Source organism: Macaca fascicularis, chromosome 4 (genome assembly GCF_037993035.2).
Source record: "Macaca fascicularis isolate 582-1 chromosome 4, T2T-MFA8v1.1".
NCBI classification, from domain to species: domain Eukaryota; kingdom Metazoa; phylum Chordata; class Mammalia; order Primates; family Cercopithecidae; genus Macaca; species Macaca fascicularis.
In genome coordinates, this window is record NC_088378.1 from 13,592,680 (window position 1) to 13,618,835 (window position 26,156).

At 38.8% G+C, this 26,156-nt stretch overlaps 1 protein-coding gene across 4 annotated transcripts in view; it reads right to left on the reverse strand.

Moving 5' to 3' along the window:
• The window catches only part of AK9 (adenylate kinase 9), a 174,707-nt gene that overhangs the window by 17,452 nt on the left and 131,099 nt on the right, over positions 1 to 26,156 (reverse strand). For all 4 annotated transcript variants that reach the window (XM_065543206.2, XM_074036850.1, XM_045391667.3 and 1 more), the window contains 6 exons: positions 23,685 to 23,904; positions 19,437 to 19,499; positions 7,773 to 7,985; positions 7,200 to 7,418; positions 5,586 to 5,799; positions 557 to 758 (listed from right to left, as the gene is read on the reverse strand). In XM_065543206.2, coding sequence (XP_065399278.1) covers positions 557 to 758; positions 5,586 to 5,799; positions 7,200 to 7,418; positions 7,773 to 7,985; positions 19,437 to 19,499; positions 23,685 to 23,904 — 1,131 coding nt within the window. The remainder of the gene's footprint in view (positions 1 to 556; positions 759 to 5,585; positions 5,800 to 7,199; positions 7,419 to 7,772; positions 7,986 to 19,436; positions 19,500 to 23,684; positions 23,905 to 26,156) is intronic.

The following is a 26,156-nucleotide window of genomic DNA, read 5'->3' on the forward strand; positions in this document are numbered from 1 at the left end:
AAGTGGGCAAAGGATATGAACAGACATTTCTCAAAAGAAGACATTCATACAGCCAACAGACACATGAAAAAATGCTCATCATCACTGGCCATCAGAGAAGTGCATAGCTTTCTTGTCCAAATGTGGTGTTAAGGGAGAGGCACTGCTACCTGTGCAGAATGCTGGGCCAGACATAGACCATCTCCATTGGACCAGCACCTGGGGGACAGGGGAGGGGCACTTCTCCATCACTTCATGGGGCAGTGAGAAGAACTCCTGGAGTGTAGAAGTCACATCAGCCTCCTTTGTTTAAGTCTGAAGCCTTTTGGACCACTCAGGGGTTGCTGGAGAGAGTGAAGGGGCCTGCCTGCTAATCTGGCATGTGAATTTTCAAGCCAAGTTTTTGCTTGACAGAAAATTCAAATATGTAACCATATAGGTGTCCAGAGTTTGAGAGAAGTAGATCACACCCTTTTATAAGAGCTGTAAGACCTATGTAAGTGTTTTAAATCATGAGCCAGCAGTTTCTTGAAAGATTTAATTCCCTCTGTCCCATCCTCTCACCCCATTCACTTACCCTGCAGTACCGCACACACTTTCCATCAGAGAAAGTTCTAAGGCTTGAATAGCCAGTTCATCAGGTGCTGTCATTCCTTTATGAAGATGCCAATTTAACATAAGTGCCAGCTCTGTTTCCGGGTGAGTGTTTAGTACATAACGCAAAGCTCCTCCTATTGATAAATGCTTTAACCCATATTCGCTTGTAAATTTTTTGGCAACTGAAAAACATAAAACTTTTAAATTAAATTAAGTGATTTAGATTCAAGGGGAACATGTGCAGCTTTGTTACATGGGTATATTGCATGATGCTCAGGTTTGGGCTTCTAATGATCCCGTCTCCCAAGTAGCAAACATAGTGATGGCAGTGGCTGCTGCCATCACGCTGGCTGCAGCTGCCCAAACCATGCTGCAGACCCAGGCTTCCTGCTCTATGGAGCAGGCAGGAGCCCCATCCTCCTGGGCGTGGCTACAGACACTTAAACTGCTGCTGTGGGTCTGAGCCTCCCTGTGCTCTTGGAGGCAGCCAGGAGCAGGTAAGATCTGCCCTCTTGGGTGCAGCTGCAGCCGCCTGACCCACAGCTGCAACTCTAGGCCTCCTGCTCCAGGGAGCAGGCAGAAGCCATAGACAAGCCAGAACCCTGCCCCTTCTGAGTTGGCAGGATGGGAGCTCCCTGGGTGCAGCTTGGGGGGTTCTCCCAGGTGCAGGACCCAGGCATCTCTGCATCTCTGCAGCCTGCATCCTCAGGGGCCTGGGAACCTCCCCAACCCCTGCAGGCTCAGTGGTGTCTGCTCCCGCTGTCTGGCCTCTCTCTGCTCCTGGCCCTACTCCCATCTCTGAGCAGGGGTTGGGGCCAAGCCCAGGGGCCATAAATAGCAGTGGGTGGCAGATTGATTCCTAGGCAGAAGTGGGTGGGTCCCCAGTAAGGCCCCAGGTGCCTCTTCTGGGCCTACCCAGGGCCACCCATGGACCAATCGGCAGGCACTTCCTCCCCTCTGAGGTCCATAAAAGCCCTGGGCTCAGCCAGAGCAGGGAGAGGATGACCAGAGGACGAAGAGGGCAGAGAGATGACAGGATGACCAGCTGCAGAGAGAAGTACCCTCTCTGCTGACAGTGGAGTACCCTCTCTGTTGATAGCTGGAGAGGACAGGATGACCAACTCCAGAGAGGAGTATCCTCTCTGCTGATAACTGGAGATGACAGAACAACCAGTTGCAGAGAGGAGCTACCCTCTCTGCTGAGAGCTGCAGAATGACCTGCCAGCAGATAGGAGCCACCCTCTCCAGGGCCTCCTCTCTGCTGAGAGCAGCAGACATCAGGACAACCAGGAGCAGATAGGAGTTACCCTCTCCAGGGCCTCCTCTCTGCTGAGAACTGAACACTGGACAGATGACCTGCCTGTGCAGAGGAGCCACCCACTGTGGGTCTCCTCTGAGCTGCTGTAACACTCAATTCACATTTGTCTTTTTCACTGTTCAGTTGTCTGCCTACCTCATTCTTCCTGGATGCAGGACAAGAATTTGGGTAAAGCTGCTGCAGCCACAGAGGTTTCAAGCCAGAAAAGATCCAACCCAAAGATACCAGAACAGTAGTACCCAACAGATAGTGAAAAACAAAACTCTAAATTTATTTCATTTCACGAATTTATCAGTTCACCTTAGTTTTAGACTCTGGCTGATTATATCAACAGCAAGCTAATTTTCACATTTCTCAATGAAATTTCAAAAATTAAAATTGCCATATTTTATGGAACTAATAACTGTCAGAGGTCAGTCATTAACAGTACTTCAGGTCTGTGGCTGATAGATCTGGTTAATGGGCCAAATCTGCTTTTTTTTTTTTTTTCTTTAACAAACCAATTTTAAGGGTTTTCTTTCTTCTGCATGAGGTAGCAAAATTTTTGAGAGCTTTGCAAGTCATCTTATATGTACTCTTAATATCTGGCAGTATGCCCCAAATAACAATATAACACTCCTGTTTCACTGAATCGTATCATTCTCCTTTCTGTCCATTTATGGACTCCATGATGCAATCAGCATTGCATAACCTATACAGTTAGATCTCAGTTAATACTCTAGGAAATAATTTTTAAAATGTATAATGGCACACTTGACATTTCAATAGTGACTTACAGCCTATGAGGAATTTTTCTTCCATGACTTTATTTGATATTTTTAACTATTTCATCAGGTGGGTGGAATTGATATTGAAATTTCGATTTTATAGATGAGGGGAACTGATTTGTCCAAGGTTACATAGATGTTGCCATTGGCTGAAGGAAGACTCACACTGGCTTCTCCTGAGTGAGACAATAGATAGATAAATGGATTCTAGTAGCTAGTAAACGTGGGTGTGCTCTGTTGTGTGTATATTCCTTGCCTGAGCACTGTGTGGAAATAGCAGTGGGTGGAGGATACTGACAACCCTACTCATCCCATGAGGATGGTGATTGACCAGGGATCACCATCAGGACCATCCAATAAGGAAGTTCCTGTGAGAGCCACAGAGCACGTAACTTCAGCTTTGCACAAATGCTGGAACGAGATATTTTTTTTTAAAGTTCTAACAATAATTAAGCTCCTAAAATTTGACACCTTGTTTAAAAATCAACCACCATTTCAACAAAAAAATGAGATATCAGGTAATCTACATTTTCACTTTGTGCTCTGGATGTGGGATCTCATTTTGCATGTCAATGTTCTGCTGTCTTTGGAAAACATCATTATCTTTGCGAACATTTAGGATACGATTATGTCAGAGGCACGCAAACCAGAGCAACTCCATCTTGAGTAGGGGCTGGGTAAATAAGGCTGAGACATACTGGGCTGCATTCCCAGACAGTTAAGGCATTCTAAGTCACAGGATGAGACAGAAGGTCAGCACAAGATACAGGTCATAAAGACCTTGCTGATAAAACAGATTGCAGTAATGAATCTGTTTTTTGCTGGCTAAAATCCACCAAAACCAAGATGGCAATGAGAGTGACCTCTGGTTGTCCTCACTGCCACACTCTCACCAGTGCCATGACAGTTTACAAATGCTATGACAACGTCAGGAAGTTACCCTATGTGGTCTAAAATGGGGAGACATGAATAATCCACCCCTTGTTTAGCACATCATCAAGAAATAACCATAAAAATGGGCAACCAGCAACCCTTGGGGCTGCTCTGTCTATGGAGCAGCCATTCCTTCACTTTCCTAATAAACTTGCTTTCGCTGTACTCTATGGACTCGCCTTTAATTCTTTCTTACGCGAGATCCAAGAACTTTCTCTTGGGGTCTGGTTCTGGACCCCTTTCCTGTAACAATTATAGACTCTTTTGTCATGTTAAGAACTTTATAAAGCCAAAATAAACTTTTCATCTGAAGAGCTGGAACATAAAACTCCCTTCTCTCTCTAAAAAAGAGAACAAAGAGTTCTCTATTCGGTCAATCTTTAAGACTTACTGTTTTCCTTGGAAATGTATCCTATATCTGCCCTTTCCATTCTGTTCTGATTGTAACCACCCACTGTTCTTTTTGTTATCATGTCATGTTGAAATACTACAACCAACCAAGTTTTGGACTATTTGCCCTAAAGTCCAAAGTTACACAAAACATTACAGGAATACAGTTTATCAAATGCCTTTCCAGCAATGATTAAGAAAATTATTTATTATTATTACTTGTTTTGAGACAGGCTCTCACTCTGTTGCCTAGGGTGGAGTACAGTGGCATGATCATGGCTCACTGTAGCCTCAATTTCCTGGGCTCAAGTGGTCCTCCCACCTCAGTCTCCTAAATAGTTGGGACTACAGGCATGTGCCACCATGCCCAGCTAATGCTTTAATTTTTTTGAAGAGATGAGGTCTCACTATGTTACCCAGGCTGGTCCTGAACTCCTGGGCTCAAGTAATCCTCCTACCTTGGCCTCCCAAAGTGCTGGGATTACAGGCATGAGCCACTGTGCCTAGTATAGTAGATTATATTTATAAAATATTTTCATATACTTTATATACTTAGGATATTTGACTATAATTATGAATATTAGTTTGTAATTTCTTGCATTGTCTTGGTTAGGTTTTGATATTAGGGTCATGTTAATTAAAAAATGGATTTGTATCCTATATGCCTTTTTGGCTGTATGAACCATATTCCTTAATAAAAAAGAAAATAAAAATAAGTTGAGAAACTTACTCTTTCTCCTTGCTATGGGAGAGCTTATAAAAATACAGGCATTATCTCTTGAGTTTTTAATTCTTTTAAAATTTGCTATAATTTTTGTCTAAAACAATTTGATCCTGGGCCATTTCAGAGTTGGGTTATATTTTCGAATGCCTTCTCTTCGATGGTTATTGGTCTATTTAGGTTTTCTATCTTGTTTTGAGTCAATCTTGATAGTTGGTTTTCTGAAAAGTGGCACTAGTTTTCAGGGTGAAGTCATTCTCACAGGATTAACAAGAATTCTGGACAGAAATATAATTATAATAAGCCTGAATCAGGCTGCAGCTTTGACCCACTTACTTGTAACTGAAAGTCACATAGCGTAGTTACTGACCACTGGCATCCCCATCATTCCTATAAACAGGATTTCTGATGTTCAACTCATAAGGCTTTTTGTTTAAGATAGATAGGATCTCTGATGTTAGACTAATAAGGCTTTTGTTAAGGAATTCCTTAAGCAGAACCTAAATGTCAGCAGAATAGCTGACACCAACAGGAGGTTTAAAGACCCCCAGAGAGGAACTGAATCAGCAGGAGAATTCAGTTTCTTCATCTCCCTGTCCCATGACTTCAACCTGCATTCTTCAACCAATCAATGATTTTTGCACTTCAATTCAGCCCACTCCAAAACTCTTAAAAACCCTAGCCCCAAATTCCTCAGGGAGACAGATTTGAGATTTCCTCCTGTCTCCTCACTCAGCCACCCTATGATTAAATGTCTTTTTCTGCTGCAGCCCAGTGTCCTGGTGAATTGACCTGCCATGTGCATCGGGTAATGGACCTGTTATAGTTAACAAGCAGATTCTTTTATGCTTGAGGGAAACAAAGGCAAACATACGCTCACCTGTAGTTTTCCCAGATTTTGGAGGCCCCACAATTATAATCCTAATGGGCACAGTAGGCTTAGGTTTGGGTTGGCGGATATATTTGATTGGGTTCTTCATAAATTTTTCTCTTGTTTCTTTACTAGATAAAAAATAAATATACTGACGATGGATTACAGGATAAATTGGATTCTCTGCATTTTCAACTGGCTTGATTGTCTCTCCTTCACTTAGCTGCAACATATACACAGTTGAATTTGAAAGTTAGTTTGAATTTATACAGCACTTCCCTGAAATACATTTGAAAAAAGCAATTCATAACACAAGAAAAAAATTTCCTTACAGAATAGGAAAACTAATTATAATCAACAATTAATATTAAACAACTGTGGAAAAGTACACATTATTTTACAGCCGTATGTAATCAATGTAATAGTTCTTAATTGGCCTTCAGTTTATGACAATTATAGTCCTTCTACTTCCTTTATAGTGTGTTTAGTGTATACTGAATGTTTCTGTCAAAGAGCCTAAGAGGTTTGCATTTATTCACAGGCCAATTTATCCTCACAAAGAGGTCCATTCCTAAGGTGATGTTATGGATTGAATTGTTTCTCCCTTACCTCCTCAATTTCTGTTTGAGGCCCTAGCACCCAAAGTGACGGTATTTGAAGACAGGGCCTTTAATAAAGGAGGTAATTAAGGTTAAATGAGGTCAGAAGGATGGAACCTGAATCTGGTGGGACTGGTGTCCTTACACCGGGGTAGGCACACAGAAAAGACCACGTGAGGACACAGTTAGAAGGCGGCCAACTGCAAGTTAAGGAAAGAGGTCTTGCCTTGTCAGAAAAACCAACCCTGCTGGTCCTTGATCTTGAACTTTTAGCCTTTAGAACTGTGAGAAAATAATTTCTGTTGTTTAAGCTACCAAGTGGCATTTTGTTATGGCAGCCAGAGATGACTAATACAATTGGGTTCTTGGGTTATCTTTTGGAGTATTCTAGTAGGGCAAATCCCACTGGGTTCTCTTCTGTATTTTTGTACAGTTCAAATCCCACTCACATACACATTAAGAGCTATCATGAAAGGGAAAAATACACCTAAAAGGCAGCCTAAGGTGTGGGTAGGAATGAAGTTGGAGGAGTGGTTCCACATCTTTGCATTGGTGATGACGAAGACTGGGCAATTGATCAATGCTACATTTGAATATCTTTTTATAGCATCAGATGGGCAAGCGTCAGCCATCCCTGGACTTGACAGAGTAGGTGTGAAACAGTATGGTGATATTGCTCCTCCCTGAGAGCTACCTCAAGACAGTTGCTACAGATCAATGGTAGTGTCAACATTGTAATTCTTGGGCTAGAGTGAAGTTCATGGATGGGAGTAAAGGCTAGAGATAAGGAGAAACTCAGGGGGAAGTAGGGGTGTCTGCTCTATGTTATACAGTTGGTGATAAAAGAAAAGTTGAAAGTTTAATGATTCCATTTTAAATTCCAAAGTATTTTTATAGCTAGATGAGACTACTATACAATACTTACAATTTTTGAAATTATCCAGTCTTTTTCCTTTTAAGAAAGACATACCTTTGAAAAAAATAAAGAAGGAACATGGCTTTCAGGTGCATTTGCTGAAATTACCTTTACGGGGTCCCAGTAGCCGAATGAGCTTATATACTTGTAGGTAAAGCTGAGCATTTTCTGGGCAAGGGCTGCTGATATTGGATGACATTTCTCAAAAATGCTTGCACGATTTTCCACCAGTGGTTTCAGTTTCATATTCAATGTATATTGTACAATGTGATTTTTCCGAGCTCCATTAATGGAAATTATTGGTATCAAATACCTCTCAAGTTCATCCTGATAAGAAAAGTCATAAAAACAAATATATTTAGTGAGAAAAAGGCTGGTAGTATTTAGTCACAGCATGTACACACTGCTGGTGACTGACTACTTCAGTCCAGAACACAAATAATTTCCAGCTTCCAAGTGGCTGCATGTTGGTGATTAAACTTACTCTGACCCTCTGTGGCTTCCACATTGCTCTTAAATTATGGACTTATTGCATAATTGTTAAATGATACTGATAAAAGGAAATACAGCCCTAAAATATGCATTTTTGAAATGTTTAAAAAATGGCATGAACTAAATTGCTTTAGTCTGATTCTCAAATGTTACTTTTTGAATTATAAAAAGTGAAGGAAAAGTAATAACCTGTATTATTTGTAAATTATGTGTCTCTGATTCAAATTTTTCTCCTAGTTCACCTCTCAGGCGCTCAATTGCATCAGTTTCCTGTTCTTCATCTTCCTCACCACTCATCTCTTCCTCATCTTTTGGAAACTCATCTTCAAGGATGTTTTCAATATCATCATTGTCTTCTTCCAGTTCTTCCTCACTAATCTCTTCATCATCTCTAACAACATTCTAAGGAAGAAAACATTCCCTTTTACTATACATGTAAAATATGTAACAAAAGACACTATTAACAAATCATCTGGAATATTTTGTAATGGCTTGATATTGGTTGGTATTGTATGTTGACATTCATCGAGTAACACAATAAAGTTTTAAACATCTGACACTTTTGGGGGTGTTATAGAACCCTTTTTTGTCATGTTGCCAGAATTATTTTTCTGGTTCCTTCTCATTTAGGTAGACTATTTCTTCTAATTATTTTTGAATTTATTTTGGATTTGACTGGTTTTTTAAAATTTCTTTTTTCCTCCTTGAGGATGTGACTTTATGTTTATAGTTGCTGGTAACTTCTGGGTTCCTTCAGGGGTGAAGCCTTTGTGTGTGAGTTCCTCGGTTACCACCGAGGTTACCATCTTTAGATGATGGCTTTCTCAGCTGCTGGTTATAGTAGCAGTGTGCTCAATGCTCAATGTGGAGCGGGTTCACTGTCTCAGTTTTCTGCCTGGCTGCTAGTGTAGGCTGTAGCCCGCTGCTTCTTTCAAAGGGTCTGTGGTTTCTTTCAGTTTTCCTGTTCAGTCCCTATGTTGCTTCTTGGAAAAACGTTCATAGTGTGAATCTCTACACATTATTTTGTCTTTCCAAGTGGGGAGGCATGCTAACACTGCCTCCAACCTGCCATCTTGGAAAAATTGTTTAAAAATTTCTTTGGTACTCAGAATTTTAATACTTTCAAGACTCTGGCCACAAAGTTGTCCCATAAATAAATATAGAGACAAAATATTAAATGTTATTTATGTTTATGATTGTCAGAATGTTACATGTTTTTGATGATCTTCAGGAACAATATTTAATGCAGTTCAAAGAGTATAAAACACTAGCTGTCTTAACTGAGACAAGATGTTTCCTCATCTGTAAAATAAGAATAATAAAAGTACCTCACAGGGTTGCTGGAAGCATTAAATTAGTTAATACATGCAAAGCCATTAGAAAAGTGTCTGGCACATGGTAAGTATGTGAACGTTAGCTATTATTATGCTCTTATAGCTATTACTGTCACTTTGTGTAAAGCAGGGTACAAATAGAACAGCAAATACCTTTTCAGAGGCCACAGCCTATCTGAGAAAATGAGAATAATACATTAGTGATTATTAAAGACCATGACAGGATATTGGTACTAAGTTGTATTGTGTAGGTTTTAAGTGCTATAGTTCACTTTGCACAAAACTGAACCCTATAATAATCATCCTCCTGCACTGCCTCCACACTGTTCTCCCTGTAGTGTTCCTTGTTTCAATTGGAGAACTACCCTCCAGCCTGAAACCTGGGAATTATCTAGACTCCCAGGATGAGAGTCCTGGATGGGAAGGGATGGGGGGTTACAAAGGACTGTAATTCTAAATAATGCTCAACACTCCCTCCCTTGCGGCCCCTCTCCACTGTTTGCCTTCAAATTGTCTCTTGCCTGCAATTTTCTGGCTATTTCCTAATCCTTCTAAATGACCAGGCCTCTGGTCCTGTGAAAGGTGCCTGGAGATGGGATTTGGACTTGTGAGTGCAGGGAGGAAGATGAGAGCATAAGGACCCATTCCTGCCCAAGCTCCCCTTTCTCCAAAAGGAGTTTGGCTATGGAGCAGGGTTTTTCAGTTCTGGTTCCTTTTAAAGAAGTTTGAGATCATTTAGTCTCCTTACGACTTGTTCCTTTTTATTATATCTTGTCAATTTTCTATCCTGATATTTAATTTTCTAAGGATCATTGCAAGTATAGTGGGATAGGTCTACACTACAAGCTGGGACATCTTAGTTCCAGATGAACTTATGCTCACCTCTCTGGCTCCACTGAACAGCTCCTACAACTTTTTATTAAAAATTGAAATTGTACAATTTTAAAAAGAAATTCATTTTTATTATAAAGAAATTAAATTATATAGTATTGTATAAGATAAAAAGTAGAAGTCTTTCATCACACTCCTATCTCTATTTCTACCCTCCTACCTGGAATTAATTTTGGTTAACAATTTGGTTAGGATCCTTACAAATGTTTTACTATATATATATATTTAATTACCTTGTATTTTAAACATAAGGGGGATTATTTTATTTTCTACAACTTTAAAAAAATTAGCAATATATTTAAATTTCTTTTCATATCAGAATATACATCTCAATTTTTTTCAATTAATTAAAAGATAATTTCAACTTTTACTTTAGATTCAGGGGTATGTGTGCAGGTTTGTTACAAGGGTATATTGCATGATGCTGAAGTTTGGGGTATGATTGATCATGTCACCCAGATAGTCAGCATAGTACTCAATAGTTATTTTTTCAACCCTGTCCCCAACCCTCCTCCTTCTAGTAGTTCTGAGTGTCTATTAATGCCATCTTTATGTCCATGAGTACCCAGTGTTTAGCTCCTACTTATAAATAAGAATACAGGGCATTTGGTTTTCTGTTCCTGTGTTAATTTGCTCAGGATAATGGCTTCCAGCTGCATCCACATTGCTGCAAGGGATATGAGTTTGTTCTTTTTCATGGCCATGCAGTATTCTACAGTATTATACATATGTAGCACACTTCCTTTATCCAGTCCATCATTGATGAGCCCCTATGTTAATTTCATGTCTCTGCTATTGTGAATAGGACTATGATGAACATATGAGTGCATGTGTATTTTTGGTAGAACAATTTATATTCTTTTGTATATATGCCCAGTAATGGGATTGTTGGGTCGAATGGTATTTCTGTTTTGAGTTCTCTGAGAAATCTTCAAACTGCTTTCCACAGTGGCTCAGCTAATTTACATTCCCCTCAAGAGTGTATAAGCATTCCCTTTTCTTTGCATCCTCACCAGTATCTGTTGTTTTTTGACTTTTTAATAATAGCCATTCTAGCTCAGGCATGGTGGTTCATACCTGTGATTCCAGCACTTTGGGAGGCTGAGACTGGCAGATTGCTTGAGACCAGGAGTTTGAGACCAGCCTGGGAAAAATGGTTAAACCTTGTCTCTCCAAAATAAAAAAATAGCTAAGTGTGCTTCTATCGGCAGTCCCAGCTACTTGGAGACTGAGACAGGAGGACTGCTTGAGCCCTGGAAGTTGAGGCTGCAGTGAGTTGTGATGGTACCACTGTACTCCAGCCTGTCTCAAAAAAAAAAAAAAAAGCCATTCTGACTTTAGGGTGTAAGGTCTTTAGGGTTTTACAGGTATAGAACTACATTGTCAGCAAAGAGATAGTTTAACTTCTTTTCCTATTTGGATGCGTTTCTTTCTCTTCACTGATTGTTCTTGGCATCTTAATATTTTTAACAGTCACATAGTATTTCGTAGTATCACAGTTCATTCAATCACTCTTCTATTTAAAAAATGTGTGTTTTTTTCTTTTTTTTTTTTTTTTTTTGAGACGGAGTCTCACGCTGTTGCCCAGGCTGGAGTGCAGTGGCGCGATCTCGGCTCACTGCAAGCTCCGCCTCCCAGGTTCCCGCCATTCTCCTGCCTCAGCCTCCTGAGTAGCTGGGACTACAGGCGCCCGCCACCACGCCCGGCTAATTTTTTGTATTTTTAGTAGAGACGGGGTTTCACTGTGGTCTCGATCTCCTGACCTTGTGATCCGCCCGCCTCGGCCTCCCAAAGTGCTGGGATTACAGGCTTGAGCCACCGCGCCCGGCCATGTGTGTTTTTTTCTATAGCAGTTTAGAAAGTAACAAAACAAACAGTAAATGGTAATCACTTTTGACCCTCGTGATATTTGGTTCCTCTTTCCTGCCAGTGATTATGAGGAATTTAGCTAACTTACATCACTCCTCTTTCTGCCTGTTGCCCAGTTTTAGTCATATTTTCGCTGTTTATTTTGTAATCGAGTGCTTATAACTTTGAATACTATCTCTGAATCTCTATTTATTGAGCTGTTCTCTTCAGATGTCTGTTTTGATTCCCCGTCAAGAGGATGTCCTTACTCTTCCTTCCAAGTCTCCCTTTCTTCAGTTTCTAAGTATTTCGTCTCCAATATTATTACATTTATGTCCCTGTCCTATAATTGGAGTTCAGTATTTGGTGTTTCATGTAAAATTGATTCTAAAAATTAAAAGCAAGCAAACAGCATTTGATTGATTCTGAATATGGAAATCCAATAAACAGCACCTGCTATGTTAAATTATGTAACTCTTATTCACTACAGCTAGAGTTAGTAATACAGGGAATGCAATTCTATATAAAGAAACATGCACTACCCTAAGTAGAATGTTTCTAGTATCAAGACCAAACATCATTTTTTCTTCTCATTCAAAATCACGCTACAATTACATTTGCCTCATATTTGAATAATACTCTTATTGTCTCTCCCCACCTCCATATTTCTAGGCGTTTTTTGTTTGTTTGTTTTATTGTTGTTTGTTTTGTGAGCAGAAGCAGTGTTATTCATCATATAAATTGGCTACTCTTTTCAGGAAGAATATAAAAGAGGCTAATTTTCACAGACCTTAAGTATCTGAAAATTTTTCCATTTCATTTTCTCACATTATAAACAGTTTGGCTAGGTACAGAGTTCTAGGCTGAAAATCATTTTCACTTAGAATTTTGCAAGCATTGTCTTTGTCTTCTACTATCCAGTATTGTTACTGAGAAGTCTGATACAAATCTTACCTCCATTCCTTTGTAGATATCCTTTAAAAATTTTAGAAACAAATGGGAGCTTCTCTTTATACCCGCCAATCTCGAATTTCATAAGGATATGTCTAATGCACATCTCTTTTTATTTATTCTGCTTGGCATTCGATGGGCCCTTTCAACTTGAAGACCTCCTGCTCTCTTCAATACTGGGAACTTTTCTTTTAACATTTCTTAGATTATTTCCTTCTTTATTTTCTGTTTCCACTGTTTTGAAATGCATATTGGATGTTGACCTTCCTGGATTGACCTCATAGATGTTCAGTTTTTTCTTTCATATTTCCCATCTCTTGCATTTTTTTAATATTTGAGAAACTTCTTGGACTTTTCCTTTTTTTCAGTTTAACTTTTAACTTTTTTTAGTTTTCATTAACTCTTTTTTGTTAAAGAGTTTTAAAAGATGCTATAAAAAACTCTGACTTTTTATAGCATCTTCTTCCTGTTTTATGGATACAAGTTTCTTCTTGAATTTTCTGAGAGAAAGTGAAATTTTTTTAATATTTAATGATGTTTCCTGAGTTGTCCACTTGTTTTATGATCAATTGTTCTGTTTGTTTATGTTGGGTTTTCCTTTTGTTGGTGATTTTCCTCAAGTATATGGTAACCCTTGGTTGGCTATTCATTTTTATAAATGAAGGATTAAACTGATTAGTTCAGAGCAACTGCATGCTGTCTGTATATGAGCAGGTAATGTTGTATCACACTTCTATTTAAGATGTGAAGATGAGAAGATGCAGGAAGCCTGGACATTGCCCCAAAACTGAAGGGTACCAACATTCTGGGGACCTAGAATCTTCTAGACAGATTATTTCATCCCTTTAGAAATTACTTACCTTTTTTCTGTATAGGGCAAATGTCGCTGTTAAGTTAAGGGCTGGTAGAGGTGACTTTAAGGAATTTTTCTGCAATTTACCCTCTTATACTTTCTAGATATTCAAATTATATACAAATAATGAGTTTTATTCTTACTTTTTAATATGTATGCTATTTCTTTTTCTTACTTTGCTTTGGCTCACACCTATAGTACAATGTTGATTTTAAAAAATCCTAAAAATATCCTAAAAATCTTCACAAAAGACCATTTAAGAGACTCTCAGGCTAATTCTTCCCAGGGGAAAAAAGGTTTTCATTTTTCTGCAAATAGTCATTTAATCTTGTAGAGAGTGTTGTTTTCCCTGACATCATGCATCTCTTAGTCTTCAAGTTGGAAGATATATATTCTAAACTTCATGGTCTTGAAGATCTGCCTCAAATATGAAGAAATAAGTTTATTTAACCTCTAGCAGATAATAATAAACTGTAAACAACACTCCTCTCTCTCTACTATATTTGAGGTCTCTGGAGCAAGAAAAGCAGATTTTGAAGAGCAGTCAAAATTTGGAGGAAGCAAATGGCATAGGGTGAGTTTTCTGATTTTGTGCATTGGGGCAGTTTCAGAGTTGTGGTGGTTCAGTGTGACTAAAACTTTGGTAGAAAGCCAGCTGACTTTCTGGATGGAGCAACCAGAGAAAGGAGCCACAACCAGGGCCACTGGAGAGTGAGGGTAAATGCCAGAGATGAGAGATCCAGAGAAGAGAATACCAAACTCAATTTGTCCAAGACTCTGGCTAGCCTGTGAACCATGTACATATGGGCAGTTCAAGAACAGTATACACAGAGCTGCCATTCATTGCTGGAATGACAGAATTTTAAAGTTGATCTTACCAAGTTAATTGGCTGCTAAAACAAAACCTCATTTCTCTTTGGAGGTATATAACAAAATCCAGAATCCCCACAATATAACATTTACAATTCTAGAATAGAATCCAAAGTTACTCAAAATACGAAGAATCACGAAAATTTGACCCATCCTCTTGAAGAAAGATAATAATCAAATACCCAGCCCAGGTGTTAGAATCACCAAACAAGAACTTTTAAAGCAGTTATTATTACAATGATCAAAGAGGAAAAGGAAAATACACTTATAATAAATGAACAGAGAGGAAATCTTAGGAGAGAAATAGAAAATATAGAAACTAACCAAATGGAAATTTTAGAACTAAAAATACAATATTTGAAATTTAAAAAATTGTTGGTTGGGCTTAAATTATTTACCTTAAAGAAGAGAGAGAAAAAAGATGGAAAAAAATCAACAGAGTCCCCAGGACATGTGGAACAACAGCAAAGGTCTAACCTATGTGTAACTGGGGTATTATAAGAAGAAGACAAAGAGTAAATGAGGCAGAAAAAATGTCTAAAGAAATAATGTCTTAAGTTTCCCCACATTTAGTAAAAGACATAAATGTACAGATTAAAGAAGCTTAGTGGGCCCCAAACTAAATATGAAGAAAATGATATGTAGGCAAATCATAACCAAATTGTTAAAAAGCAAAGATACAGAGAAAAGAAAAACACAGTAGGTGAACAATAATTCAGATGTCCAGCATTCTCATCCTTCTGATTTCCATCACACCAGAGGAATGAATGAAGAACATCAGAAATAGTAAATATGTAGATAAATGTAAAACAAGGCTTTCTTTCCTATTAATTTTTTAAAAATACATGTGACTAATATAAACATTAGAACTATTTCTTATGAGGGTTGTAATGTATTCAGTTGTAAAACACATCACAACTAGAGCATAAAGGATGTTAGTGCGTTGGAGATGAGTGAGGCAAATGGAGCTAGACAGTTCTAACGTTTATCCAATATTACATTGAGTTATATTGACCCTAAGTAGAATGTGAAAAGCCAAGGATGTATTTGTAATTCTAGCATAACTACTGAAAAATGAAGCATAGAGGTATACTTAGAAAGGTAATAGATTTTCTTCTAGGGTTTTTATAGTTTTAGGTCTTACATTTAAGTCTTTAATCCATTTTGATTTTTGTATATGGTAAAAGGAACAGGTCCAGGTTCATTCTTCTGCATATGGATAGCCAGTTATCCCAGCACCATTTATTTACTATTGCTTGTTATTGTCGACCTTGTCAAAGATCAGATGATTGTAGGTGTGCAGCTTTATTTCTGGGTTCCACTGCTCTATGTGTCTGTTTTTGTACCAGTGCTATGCTGTTTTGGTTCTGGACAAATATTTTATAACAAAGTCTCCAAAAGCAATTGCAACAAAAACAAAAATTGACAAATGGGACCTAATTAAACTAAAGAGCTTCTTCACACAAGAGAAACTATCAACAGAAGAAACAGACAACCTACAGAATGGGAGAAAATATTTGCAAACTATGCATATAACACAAGTCTAATATCCAGAATCTACAAGGAACTTAAATCAACAAGCCCAAAACAACAACCCCATTAAAAAATGGGCACAAGATATAAACAGACACTTAAAAGAAGACATAGACACAGACAACAAGCAAGTGAAAAAATGCTCAATATCACTACTCATTAGAGAAATGCAAATCAAAAACACAGTGATGTGTTATCTCGTGTCAGTCAGAATGACTATTATTGAAAAGTCAGAAAATAACAGATGTTAGTGAGGTTATGAAGAAAAGGAAATGTTGGTGGGAATGTAAATTAGTTCAGCCACTGTGAAAAGCAGTTTGGAGATTTATCAAAGAACTTAGAACTACCATTTAACTCAGCAATCCTATTAATGGGTATACACCCAAAGGAATAGAAATCGTTCTACCAAAAAGTCACATGCACACATGCAGTGCACTATTCACAATAGCAAAGACATGCAATCAACCTAGGTGCCCATTAGTGGTGGTGGACTGGATAAAGAAAATGTGGCACATATATACCATGGAATACCATGCAGCCATAAAAAAGAATGAATTCATATCTTTTGTAGCAACATGGATGGAGCTGGAGTCCATTATCCCAAGCAAATTAACACAGGAACAGAAAACCAAATACTGCATGTTCTCATAAGTGGGAGCTAAACTTCAAGTGCACATGGACACAAAGAGGGGAACAACAGACACTGGGGCCTACTTGAGGGTAGAGGGTAGGAGGAGAGCGAGGGTCAAAACACTACCTATTGGGTACTATGCTCACTATCTGAGTGACAAAATTATTTGTACACCAAACCCCGGCAACATGCAATTTACCCATGTAACAAACCTGCACATATACCCTCTGAACTAAAATACAAATTGAAAAAGAAAAAATAAAAATTTTACACACTTTTCAAAAGAAAAAAGGGCAATAGATAATTAAAATGAATTTCTAAATATATTCAAATAATCCAAAGAAGGATGGAAAAGGGGAACAGAGAAACAGAAAACAGAGGGGACAAGCAGAAAGCAAATAAATTCATAGTCTCAGAGAGACAGGACTAGATTTGGGGTAAGCTGTGTTACTACTGTCTATTGGTAGAGGAAGACAGGGGAAGCTACATCTGGATACAAGCTTGTGCCAGGAGAGCAATGGATTTTTTCTTATTAGAGAGAGGATGGAAGAGGAAAGCATGAAGAAATGGAAGAAATAAAAGACCTGTCAGAGTTCTCAGGGCTTCCTGACACAGATGTTCATTATCTAGATCCCCAGATTCCTTTATTATGCTGTGGTGTGACTGATGTTGCCTGTGGAGCTGCTATTGTGAACTACTTGGTTTTCAGCGCTTTTAATCTGTCTCCAACCCGTACCCATGTACACTTTTGGTTGCTGTTTCATCCTGAAGAGGCCTCTGTGTTTCAACCTTTGGGTCTAAACACTCTGTCTTCTTCCTAGAGGATCTTGGAGATGGTTTTGGCATGGTACTTGGTCCCGACCTTTGTTTCAGCCTGTGTGGACCCTGACTTGGACCTTCGCTCAGTACCTATGATCGATGTGTCTCTATTACTCTTCACCAAGGTGTAGTCTGACACTGTGCTCACTTGCTCCCTGGGCTCCCTGCCCTGGCCCTCCCTTGCTTTCACCTCCCAGTGGCTACCCAACACCTAATAGAGACCCAGAGACAGAGCCGGTGGACAGGAAGAGAGGAAAGATTACAAGCAAGGCCAGGGGCTGCCTTACAGTCACATTCTGAGATGACAGGTCCACAAGATGGCGACGTTTCCCTATGATATTAATGCAAGTAGTGCCTGGGATATTGAAGTGATTTCTAACGTTGGAAATGTCCCATTCAGTGCTAAAAAGAAAGTAAAGGCAATGATTTTGTTTAGGGCAAGAAGACAAACCTGGGAAGGGCTTTCTCTGCCTGAAATTCCCCAGTTAGTGTGAAAAAGGCAAGTCACGGAACTGCATATTCTGCATAGGAAAGGCAAATGTGAGAAACCCCCTGGATCTGTTCATGAAAGTGAGCTCCACGATAGATGTGGAGTCGGGATGGATGCCACTCAAGGTGGCACACTGACCAATAGTAACAAGCACACTAACTCATCCCTGAGATGCTACATTTTGTCTGCTTTATTGTCTGAGTTAGTAGCAGGACATATAAAATTTCCATCAAAGGAGTTGAAAAAAAAAAACCCCACATACAGTTTTAATTTTTAATTCATCAAAAATCTCAGGAGTTGTGTTGCGAGTTTGTTTGTATCAGTTTTGTGGGATACACAGCCAATTTTACAAACACGAAGTCTCAGGAGAACTGACTTACAAAATCCTGTTTAACCTCTACATAGAATATTGAATTTCCGAATGAAAAATCAGAAGAAATCACACCATTCTAATGTTAACAAATGAAAAAATTATAAAGAACATTTAAAGTTTATCCTGAAAACTAATTCTTAAGAAAAGAAGATTTAACTAAAGAGTAGCAAAGGGAAATTAAATTATTATTAATTAGGGAAACTAAGTGTATTAATTTTTCCCATTTTACAATAAAAAGCCCTAGGTTTACAGAGGCTAAGTGACTTACTCAATGTTATACAACCTCAGAGAAATAACTGAAGTTGAATGTCACATGTGTCAGCACTCCACCAGGCACTGGAGAGCAGCGGACAAAGTCAACGAGAACTGGAGAATGGATACCGCGTAGGTGTGTTTAACTGCAAAGCCTGGACTCCTTCATGCTGAAACATTTGAAATGATTCAGAAGGGGACCACTAGGGACTCCCAAGGGCTTAAAGTAGTTAACTGTACTTAATTCCGGGTTAGGACATCTTTTTGATCTTAAACATTAGCATGACACCTTGAACAGAGTAAACTTTTAGAACATGTTTGATGAGGGAAATGAGCATGAGAATGAGGCTAGGATTTCTGTAAGCTTTGCTCAAGGCTGATTTGCCAGTATTTGAAAGTGTCAGACACAAAGCTCAATTAATGTTTGCTGATGGACTGAATGAATAAATGAATGAAAATTGAGGCAAATAATTAAGAGGAGGGTTCTTATTCTTAGATGGTGCCATAATTTTCTTTGTCCAGTGGTTTTTTATCTACTTTTGGTTGTAAATATTTTGTTTTGACAAAGCAACAATTACTTTGGCCCCTCCTCTGCAATGCTTTGTGCCCACAGTTGCAGTTGCACTGTATAATATCAGCAGTCTTCTGTATGGAAGTCCAGCATATTCACACCAGGATGACATGTGGTTGCACTTGTAGCAAGTTGTATTTTCTGATATTCCTCTTTTTCTCTTCTTGTTTGGCTGGACATTTTTATACAGATGGAAATCAGGTTACAAGAGGGTCAGCCTCGAAAAGGTGTTACAAGGGTGTCTTAAGCCAGAAGGCAAAGATTGGGTGTGATGGCTCATGCCTATAATCCTAGCACTTTGAGAGGCTGAGATGGGGGGATCCCTTGAGCCCAGGAGTTCCAGGTTGCAGTGAGCTATGATTGTGCCACTGCACCCTGCCCTGGACAACAGAGTGAGACCCTGTTTTGAAAAAAAACAAAAAACAAAAAAAACTTACCTCCCTCCTTTTTTTATCTCTCTCCAATATAAGTTCAGCCCTTCTTTTAGCAATCATATCAACCTGTTAAAGAAAGAGACATTAAAAAATTGTAATGGAGAATGATAAAAGTGGCTTTCTCTGTATTAATATATTTTTATATAAAGTAGGAATAACATTTGGGCAGAAGCACAGTGCACTTTGCAGGAAAGGATGTGATGGCGGTAATCATGTTGCTTGGCTTGTATGCTTGTACCTCTGAACCTCTTGATCAGCTATTTTCTGCCAGAGGGATAAATAGCACTTGGGGTCACTTACTCTTTCCACAAAGTTTAGAACTCCTTTTCCAAATTTATTGCTCAGTTGTTTGTTTGGTTTTGGTCGCAGGAAATAGGGAAATACTTGGAGGCAATTCATTGAAAATGGTAAGCTTTTAACACATTATTGAATAGCCTAACATAGCGATCCCCAACCATTTTGGCATGAGGGACTGGTTTCACAGAAGACAATTTTCCATGTACCGAAGATGGGGATTGTTTTGGGATGATTCAAGCTCATTACATTTATTGTGTACTTTATTTCTATTATTATTACATTGTAATATCGAAAGAAATAATTTTACAACTCACCATAATGTAGAATCAGTGGGAGCCCTGAATTTGTTTTCCTGCAACTACATGGTCCCATCTGGAGGTGATGGGAGATAGTGACAGATCATCAGGCATTAGATTCTCATGAGTGTGCAATCTAGATCCCTTGCATGCACAATTAACAATACGGTTTGTGCTCCTATGAGAATCTAATGTGCTGCTGATCTGACCAGAGGCAGAGCTTAGGCAGTAATGTGAGTGATGGGGAACGGCTGTAAATACAGATGAAGCTTCATTCACTTGCCCAGTCACTGCTCACCTCCTGCTCTATGGCCTGGTTCCTCACAGGCCACAGACTGGTATCCATCCATGGCCCAGGGTTTGGGAACCCCTGGCCTAACAAACCTAAAAACACGTATGTCCACATGGGGAAAGTGCATGTGGTTGGGAGACAGTCACAGACTTGATATATAGACAGTCCTCCAACCTTCCCAGAATCCTCTAAATCTAACACAGTGGATCCTCTTTGATAGGTCTCCAAGGTTTTCATGAAAACTAATCTGCTTTCTTCAGGTTTCGGGGCTTATTGGCTCAGGCCTCAGCAAACTGGTCTCCCTTTAAATACCAGGAGGATAGTGGTGCCTGAGGACATGCCCTGGGGCTCTGGTCCAGACAAGCAGAGCCTGGGTGCTTTCATCTGGTTGCTATTGAGCACACATTCCTGAGAACTTATGCCTTGTAGGCATGCAAGAATTATTTGTAGATAGAATTATAAAGCTGAACTGAATATAATGTATTTGGTTTATGAGCCCCAGAAAGATTTTATGGCTCTTAACATGGCGAGAATTTATAAAAACTTTCATTATTTCCTTTTATAAAAACATATTTTTACCATAGGTTCTTTAAATGTGGAGTTGTGAAAACATAGTCTCTTTTGTGTTTTTGTAAAACTTAAAGACCACTGTATATACCAAAAAATTGCAAACTATACCAATAGCACTCATATACATTCTGAGTCTACTTTTCTTCTGCTCCTTTCACTCAAATAGTCAGTGAGGTTTAACTCATTATTGTACATCTGCCAGATGGCAGCACTGTCCTGAGCACCATAATATATATTCTTTCATTTTCTGCTCGAAACATATCTGCAAGGCATTACCCCACTCTAGAGGTGAGTTAACAGAAATTCAGAGTTTAACTCATGTAATGTCACACAATTAGTGTGAGGATGCTTTTAGAAACTACCAGATATGGTCTTGATCTCTTGACCTGGCCAATATGGTGAAACCCCGTCTCTACTAAAAATACAAAAATTAGCTGGGCATGGTGGTGCACACCTGTAGTCCCAGCTACTCAGGAGGCTGAGGCAGGAGAATTGCTTGAACCCAGGTGGCAGAGGTTGCAGTGAGCTGAGATTGCACCACTGCACTCCTGCCTAGCAACAGAGTGAGACTCCGTATCAAAAAAAAAGAAAAAAGAAAAAAAAAGAAAAAGAAAAGAAACTACCAGATATGGGATTGCCAAAGCATACAATGTGGTGGCTACTGCAGAGAAGGGTTTGTATTTGTTTCCACTGAGAAAAAACGTTAGAAAGAGAATTTGGGATAAGATTGAGAATTCAGACTTAATGGGGTGGCTTGATCAAAATGGAGTTTTAGGAAGATTCGTGTGGAGGTAGTCAGAAGGATGGTCTGGAAGGCATAGAGCTGAAGCCAGGGAGGACAGTTAGGTCACTGTAGGAACTCTGGTGTCAGCAGAGAAAGCTCTGAACTGAGATAGAGTTAGTGGGTGAGGAAAGGAAGGGGCAAATGCCTGGGGTGATACACTAGCTCCTGAAACCTGCTGCTTTCCTGTTCTAGGTCCCTAAAATTCTTAAAGCATGTGATGTATAGGATGTGGCTTCATTGCCCTACAGCTGTTCTGGCCAGTACAATAGCCACTAGCTGTGTGTGGCTATTTATATTAAAATTAAATAAAATTAAACATTTGATTTCTCAGCCACACTAATTACATTTTAAGTGCTCAACAGCCACTGCGGCTAGTGGCTCCTGTATAGGACAGCACAGATCTAGGACATTTCTGTCATCACAGAGATTTCTGTGTTAGCACTGGCCTAGATATTCCAGGCCCCACAGTGAGACAACGTATGAATGTGCTTTGGTAGGCTCTCTTCTTTGGCTCTTTCTTTTCCATTCTCATACTTACAGAATCTCGTGCATGGCAGACAGTTTGGCCTGAATGTCATCAAGAACACCGTGGAGCCAGCTATCTTCCCACGTCTCCCTCCTTACTTCCATAGTTCTTAGATGGCTAAGAACTCTGCCTGCCTTGATATTTTGCAGATCAGTGATGGCCTGGGACATGCAACCTTGGTGTGGTGGGGAAGAAGAATGGATGGCAATGGCCTTGAAGGGATTTCCTCTGGCTAACCCCAAGATGAAAATAATTTGAAAACCGTGTCTGAGCAATGAAAGAGGAACTGCTTGGCTTTAACACTTTGGCAGTCTGTAATTTAATTGGTGTTGAATTGTGAGAATGTATTACATAATTTAAGTCTTAATTGAAATTAATAGATGAGTTCTCTGACACATTTTTCCATTCTCCCCTGCCAAATGTTCGTCTAGTTTATGCTTATTTATTAGCAAGAAGCTCCCTGCCTTCAGTCTTGGCTCTTTTTGAAATGTCTCGCTAAGAATGAAATATACTTTCCCTGTACCTTCCTCCTACCAATGGTAGTTCTTTCCCTTAAGGCCACGTGGAGTAACTCCAAGCTCCCTTTGGCACGAAAGCCCTTCAAACATTTAACACTGCTCTCATGTCTCATCTGGGCCATCCTAGGTCCAGACTCAAAAGTCCATTCTTTATACTTCAGCCCAGATCTACAGGTTTGCCTTTTCAGGGCATGTCTTGGAAATGGAATTGTACAGGATGCACTCCTGTTTTGCCTGGCTTCGGTCACTCAGCACAATGGTTTTGATTTTTATCCATGTTACAGGGTGCATCAATAGGTCATTCCTTCTTAATGCTGAGTAGTTTTTCAATTCTAAGGATATACCACCTTTTGTTTTTCTATTCATCAGTTGATGATTTGGGTTGTTTCTACTTTCTGGTTATTATGAATAATGGTTATGAACATTCACATATAACTTTTTATGTGGACATATATTTTCATTTCTGTTAGATAAGATTACCAGGAGTGGAATTGTTGGTTCCCTGTGACGCTTTTGAACATTTTATGGAATACTCCTCAGAATGTAGGTTTAGGAACAACATTCTAACGTAATGTGGATCTGGTTTCACTACAGGCTCGCATGGCTTTGATGGATGGTGTCATCGCTCTAGGGGCAGTGAAAAAGACCTCTGAAATTTTACTTCTTTGTGTTTCAAATCTCTGTTTGTTACCTCTTCCACTTTGCTCCCATGTCTGGGAGAGGGAAGCCTTGGCACTACCACTATCTTTTATTTGCCATAAAGAGAGAAGCATTAACACATTGATTACCACAAAAGCCTGAAATAACTCTTAACTCTTATTATGGTCTTAATATTTGATGAAAAATGTTTCATGCTTACTGTGGTATTAAAATTAGAAAACTGTATTTTTTTGTGAAGATCACTTTATAACAGATCACTAAACAGATGCTGAACAGATTTATTCAATGCATTTTTGCTAGACACATACCCTGATTTTTGTCTTCATGTCTTTGATCAGTTTCTTCCTTTCTAATTTCCTCTTTTGTTTTAGTTTCCACTTTTCAATTTGGGCAGGAAGGAGGCGATCAAAAATATCTTGATCATCAACTTGTATAAAAACAGTTGCATCTGGGAAAAATCCATGATCCCCCAAAAACTGGGCCTCCTCTGGATATCGTGGGAAACCATCTAATATAAAACCTGTGGAACTGGTGGAAATTTTCATAATTTACTTTATTTCATTAAAATATTATAATGGACATGTTCATTAATTTGACTGTAATGATCATTATACAAGGTATATTAAATCATCATGTACACCTTGAATATATACAATCTTTATTTGTCAATTAAATATTTTAAAAGAAAAAAATAAAGTAAAAGAATGTATTGATAAATATCAACTTTCTGTATGTAATGAATAGTTTAAAAATTTACTCTACTATCTTTTATTTCTTTTAATATTTCTAGTTGTATATGTGACATTTCTTTTTCAAAATATATCAAATTGGATTGAAATTACAATATTTCATACATATATTTATAATATAAAATTGTAGTCAATCAGTTTACAATTACTATTAACTGAAAGTTTACTAGAAGTTGTGAGAAGGCCATAGGAAAAGAGAAAATAAGTTCTCTGTTTGAGGGGGGTGCCCAGCCTAGTGAATGTGGTACTCTTTATTTAAAGAGTACACCTGGCCAGCCCACTTGTAGTGGGAGCCCTCACTGTTGGCAGTTTTTCTTCTAACAGTGCTTCCTTTCATGAGACAACCCATACCCACTTCCCTGGGTCTCCTTGTAACCGATGACAATTGTTAATGTATGTATCCTGGTTCCTATGGGCAAGATAATTATATTCAAATGGGATTGTCAAACTTGCCCAAGTGTGATGAGACTTTAAGAATTAGGAAAATATGCCATTGCACTCCAGCCTGGGCAACAAGAGTGAAACTGCTTCTCAAAAAAAAAAAAAAAAAAAGAATTAGGAAAATAACTGGAATGTTAATACATTTTAATTAGTGAGCACTTATAAAACAATCAAGTTTGAAAACTTGGCTTTGTTTAGTTGAGAGAGTCAATACTGGTCCCCATTTGAGTGAGAATTTGTTTCTCCTGCTTATCTGAAATTTGGTTTGTTTTTAATATTTATATTTAAATATATATTTTTTTCTTAATACAAATAGGACTTTCACGAACATTTGACAGTTTCAGCCTTCAAAGTTGTTAGTTCAAAAATGTGAATTTTCCTTTCTTATTAAGGGGGCAAATTTCCATATATTGGCCATAATATATGTGGTTTTTTCTTTAGAGGTGCCTTCAGTCTGGTCTCTTCTGGCAGGGTCAATTTCATTCCTACTGTTCCTGCTGTCACTTCTCTGTCAATGACTTCCAAATCTTTACCTCTATACCCAACCTCTCTTCTGAGTTTTGGTTCCGAATTTTCAAAAAGCTGTGGAGTTTCTCCAACTGAATGCCCTTCTGGAATTATACACACATTGTACTATCAAAAATCATACTGTTAGCCTTCCAAACTGCTCTTCCTTCTGACCCACTTGTACTCAGTACTACCTGTTAGAGACCTTTGGCCCTCTCCCCTGGCTCCCTCTTGCTTCTTATGTTTAATAGGTAAGTCCTGGCATGTCCTCCTCTGTCCTCACACTTCTATTTCTGCCAGTCCCCCTTAGTTCAAGCCCCTTAGTATATCTCTCCAGGACTAATGCAATAACCTTTTCAAAATGTATTATTTTCCCCTTGGTTATAAAAGCAATGTCACACTATAGAAAAATGGAAAAAATAGAGAAAAGCATAAAAAGGCAAAAATTATCCATAATCCCACATCTCAGAGGTTATTAAAAATTTGTTTTATTTCTTTCCAGTTGGTTCTTCATGTGTGCATTCTCTATTATATTATAGTTTTACATCTTCTTTTTAACTTAACTTTATGTAATAACATTTCTCATGCTATTACAAATTATTCATTATAATTTTTTTTGTTTGTTTTTGAGATGGAGTTTCACTATTGTTGCCCAGGCTGGAGTGCAATGGCGCTATCTCGGCTCACCACAACCTCCGCCTCCCAGGTTCAAGTGATTCTCCTGCCTCAGCCTCCTGAGTAGCTGTGATTACAGGCATGCACCACCACACCCGGCTAATTTTGTATTTTTAGTAGAGACAGGGTTTCTCCTTGTTGGTCAGGCTGGTGTTGAACTCCCAACCTCAGGTGATCCTCCCGCCTTGGCCTCCCAAAGTGTTGGGATTACAGGTGTGAGCCACCGTGCTTGGCCCTATACTAAATTTTAATGGTGCATAATATTTAGCTACTTTGTTTAGGCTTTTACAGTTTTACCACAAATGCATTTTAGAATAACCTGGGAGTACTGAAAAATATCCCAGGCTCACACTCCTAGAGATTCGAATTCAATTATTTTGGTGTGGGGTCCTGGCACTGGTATTTTTA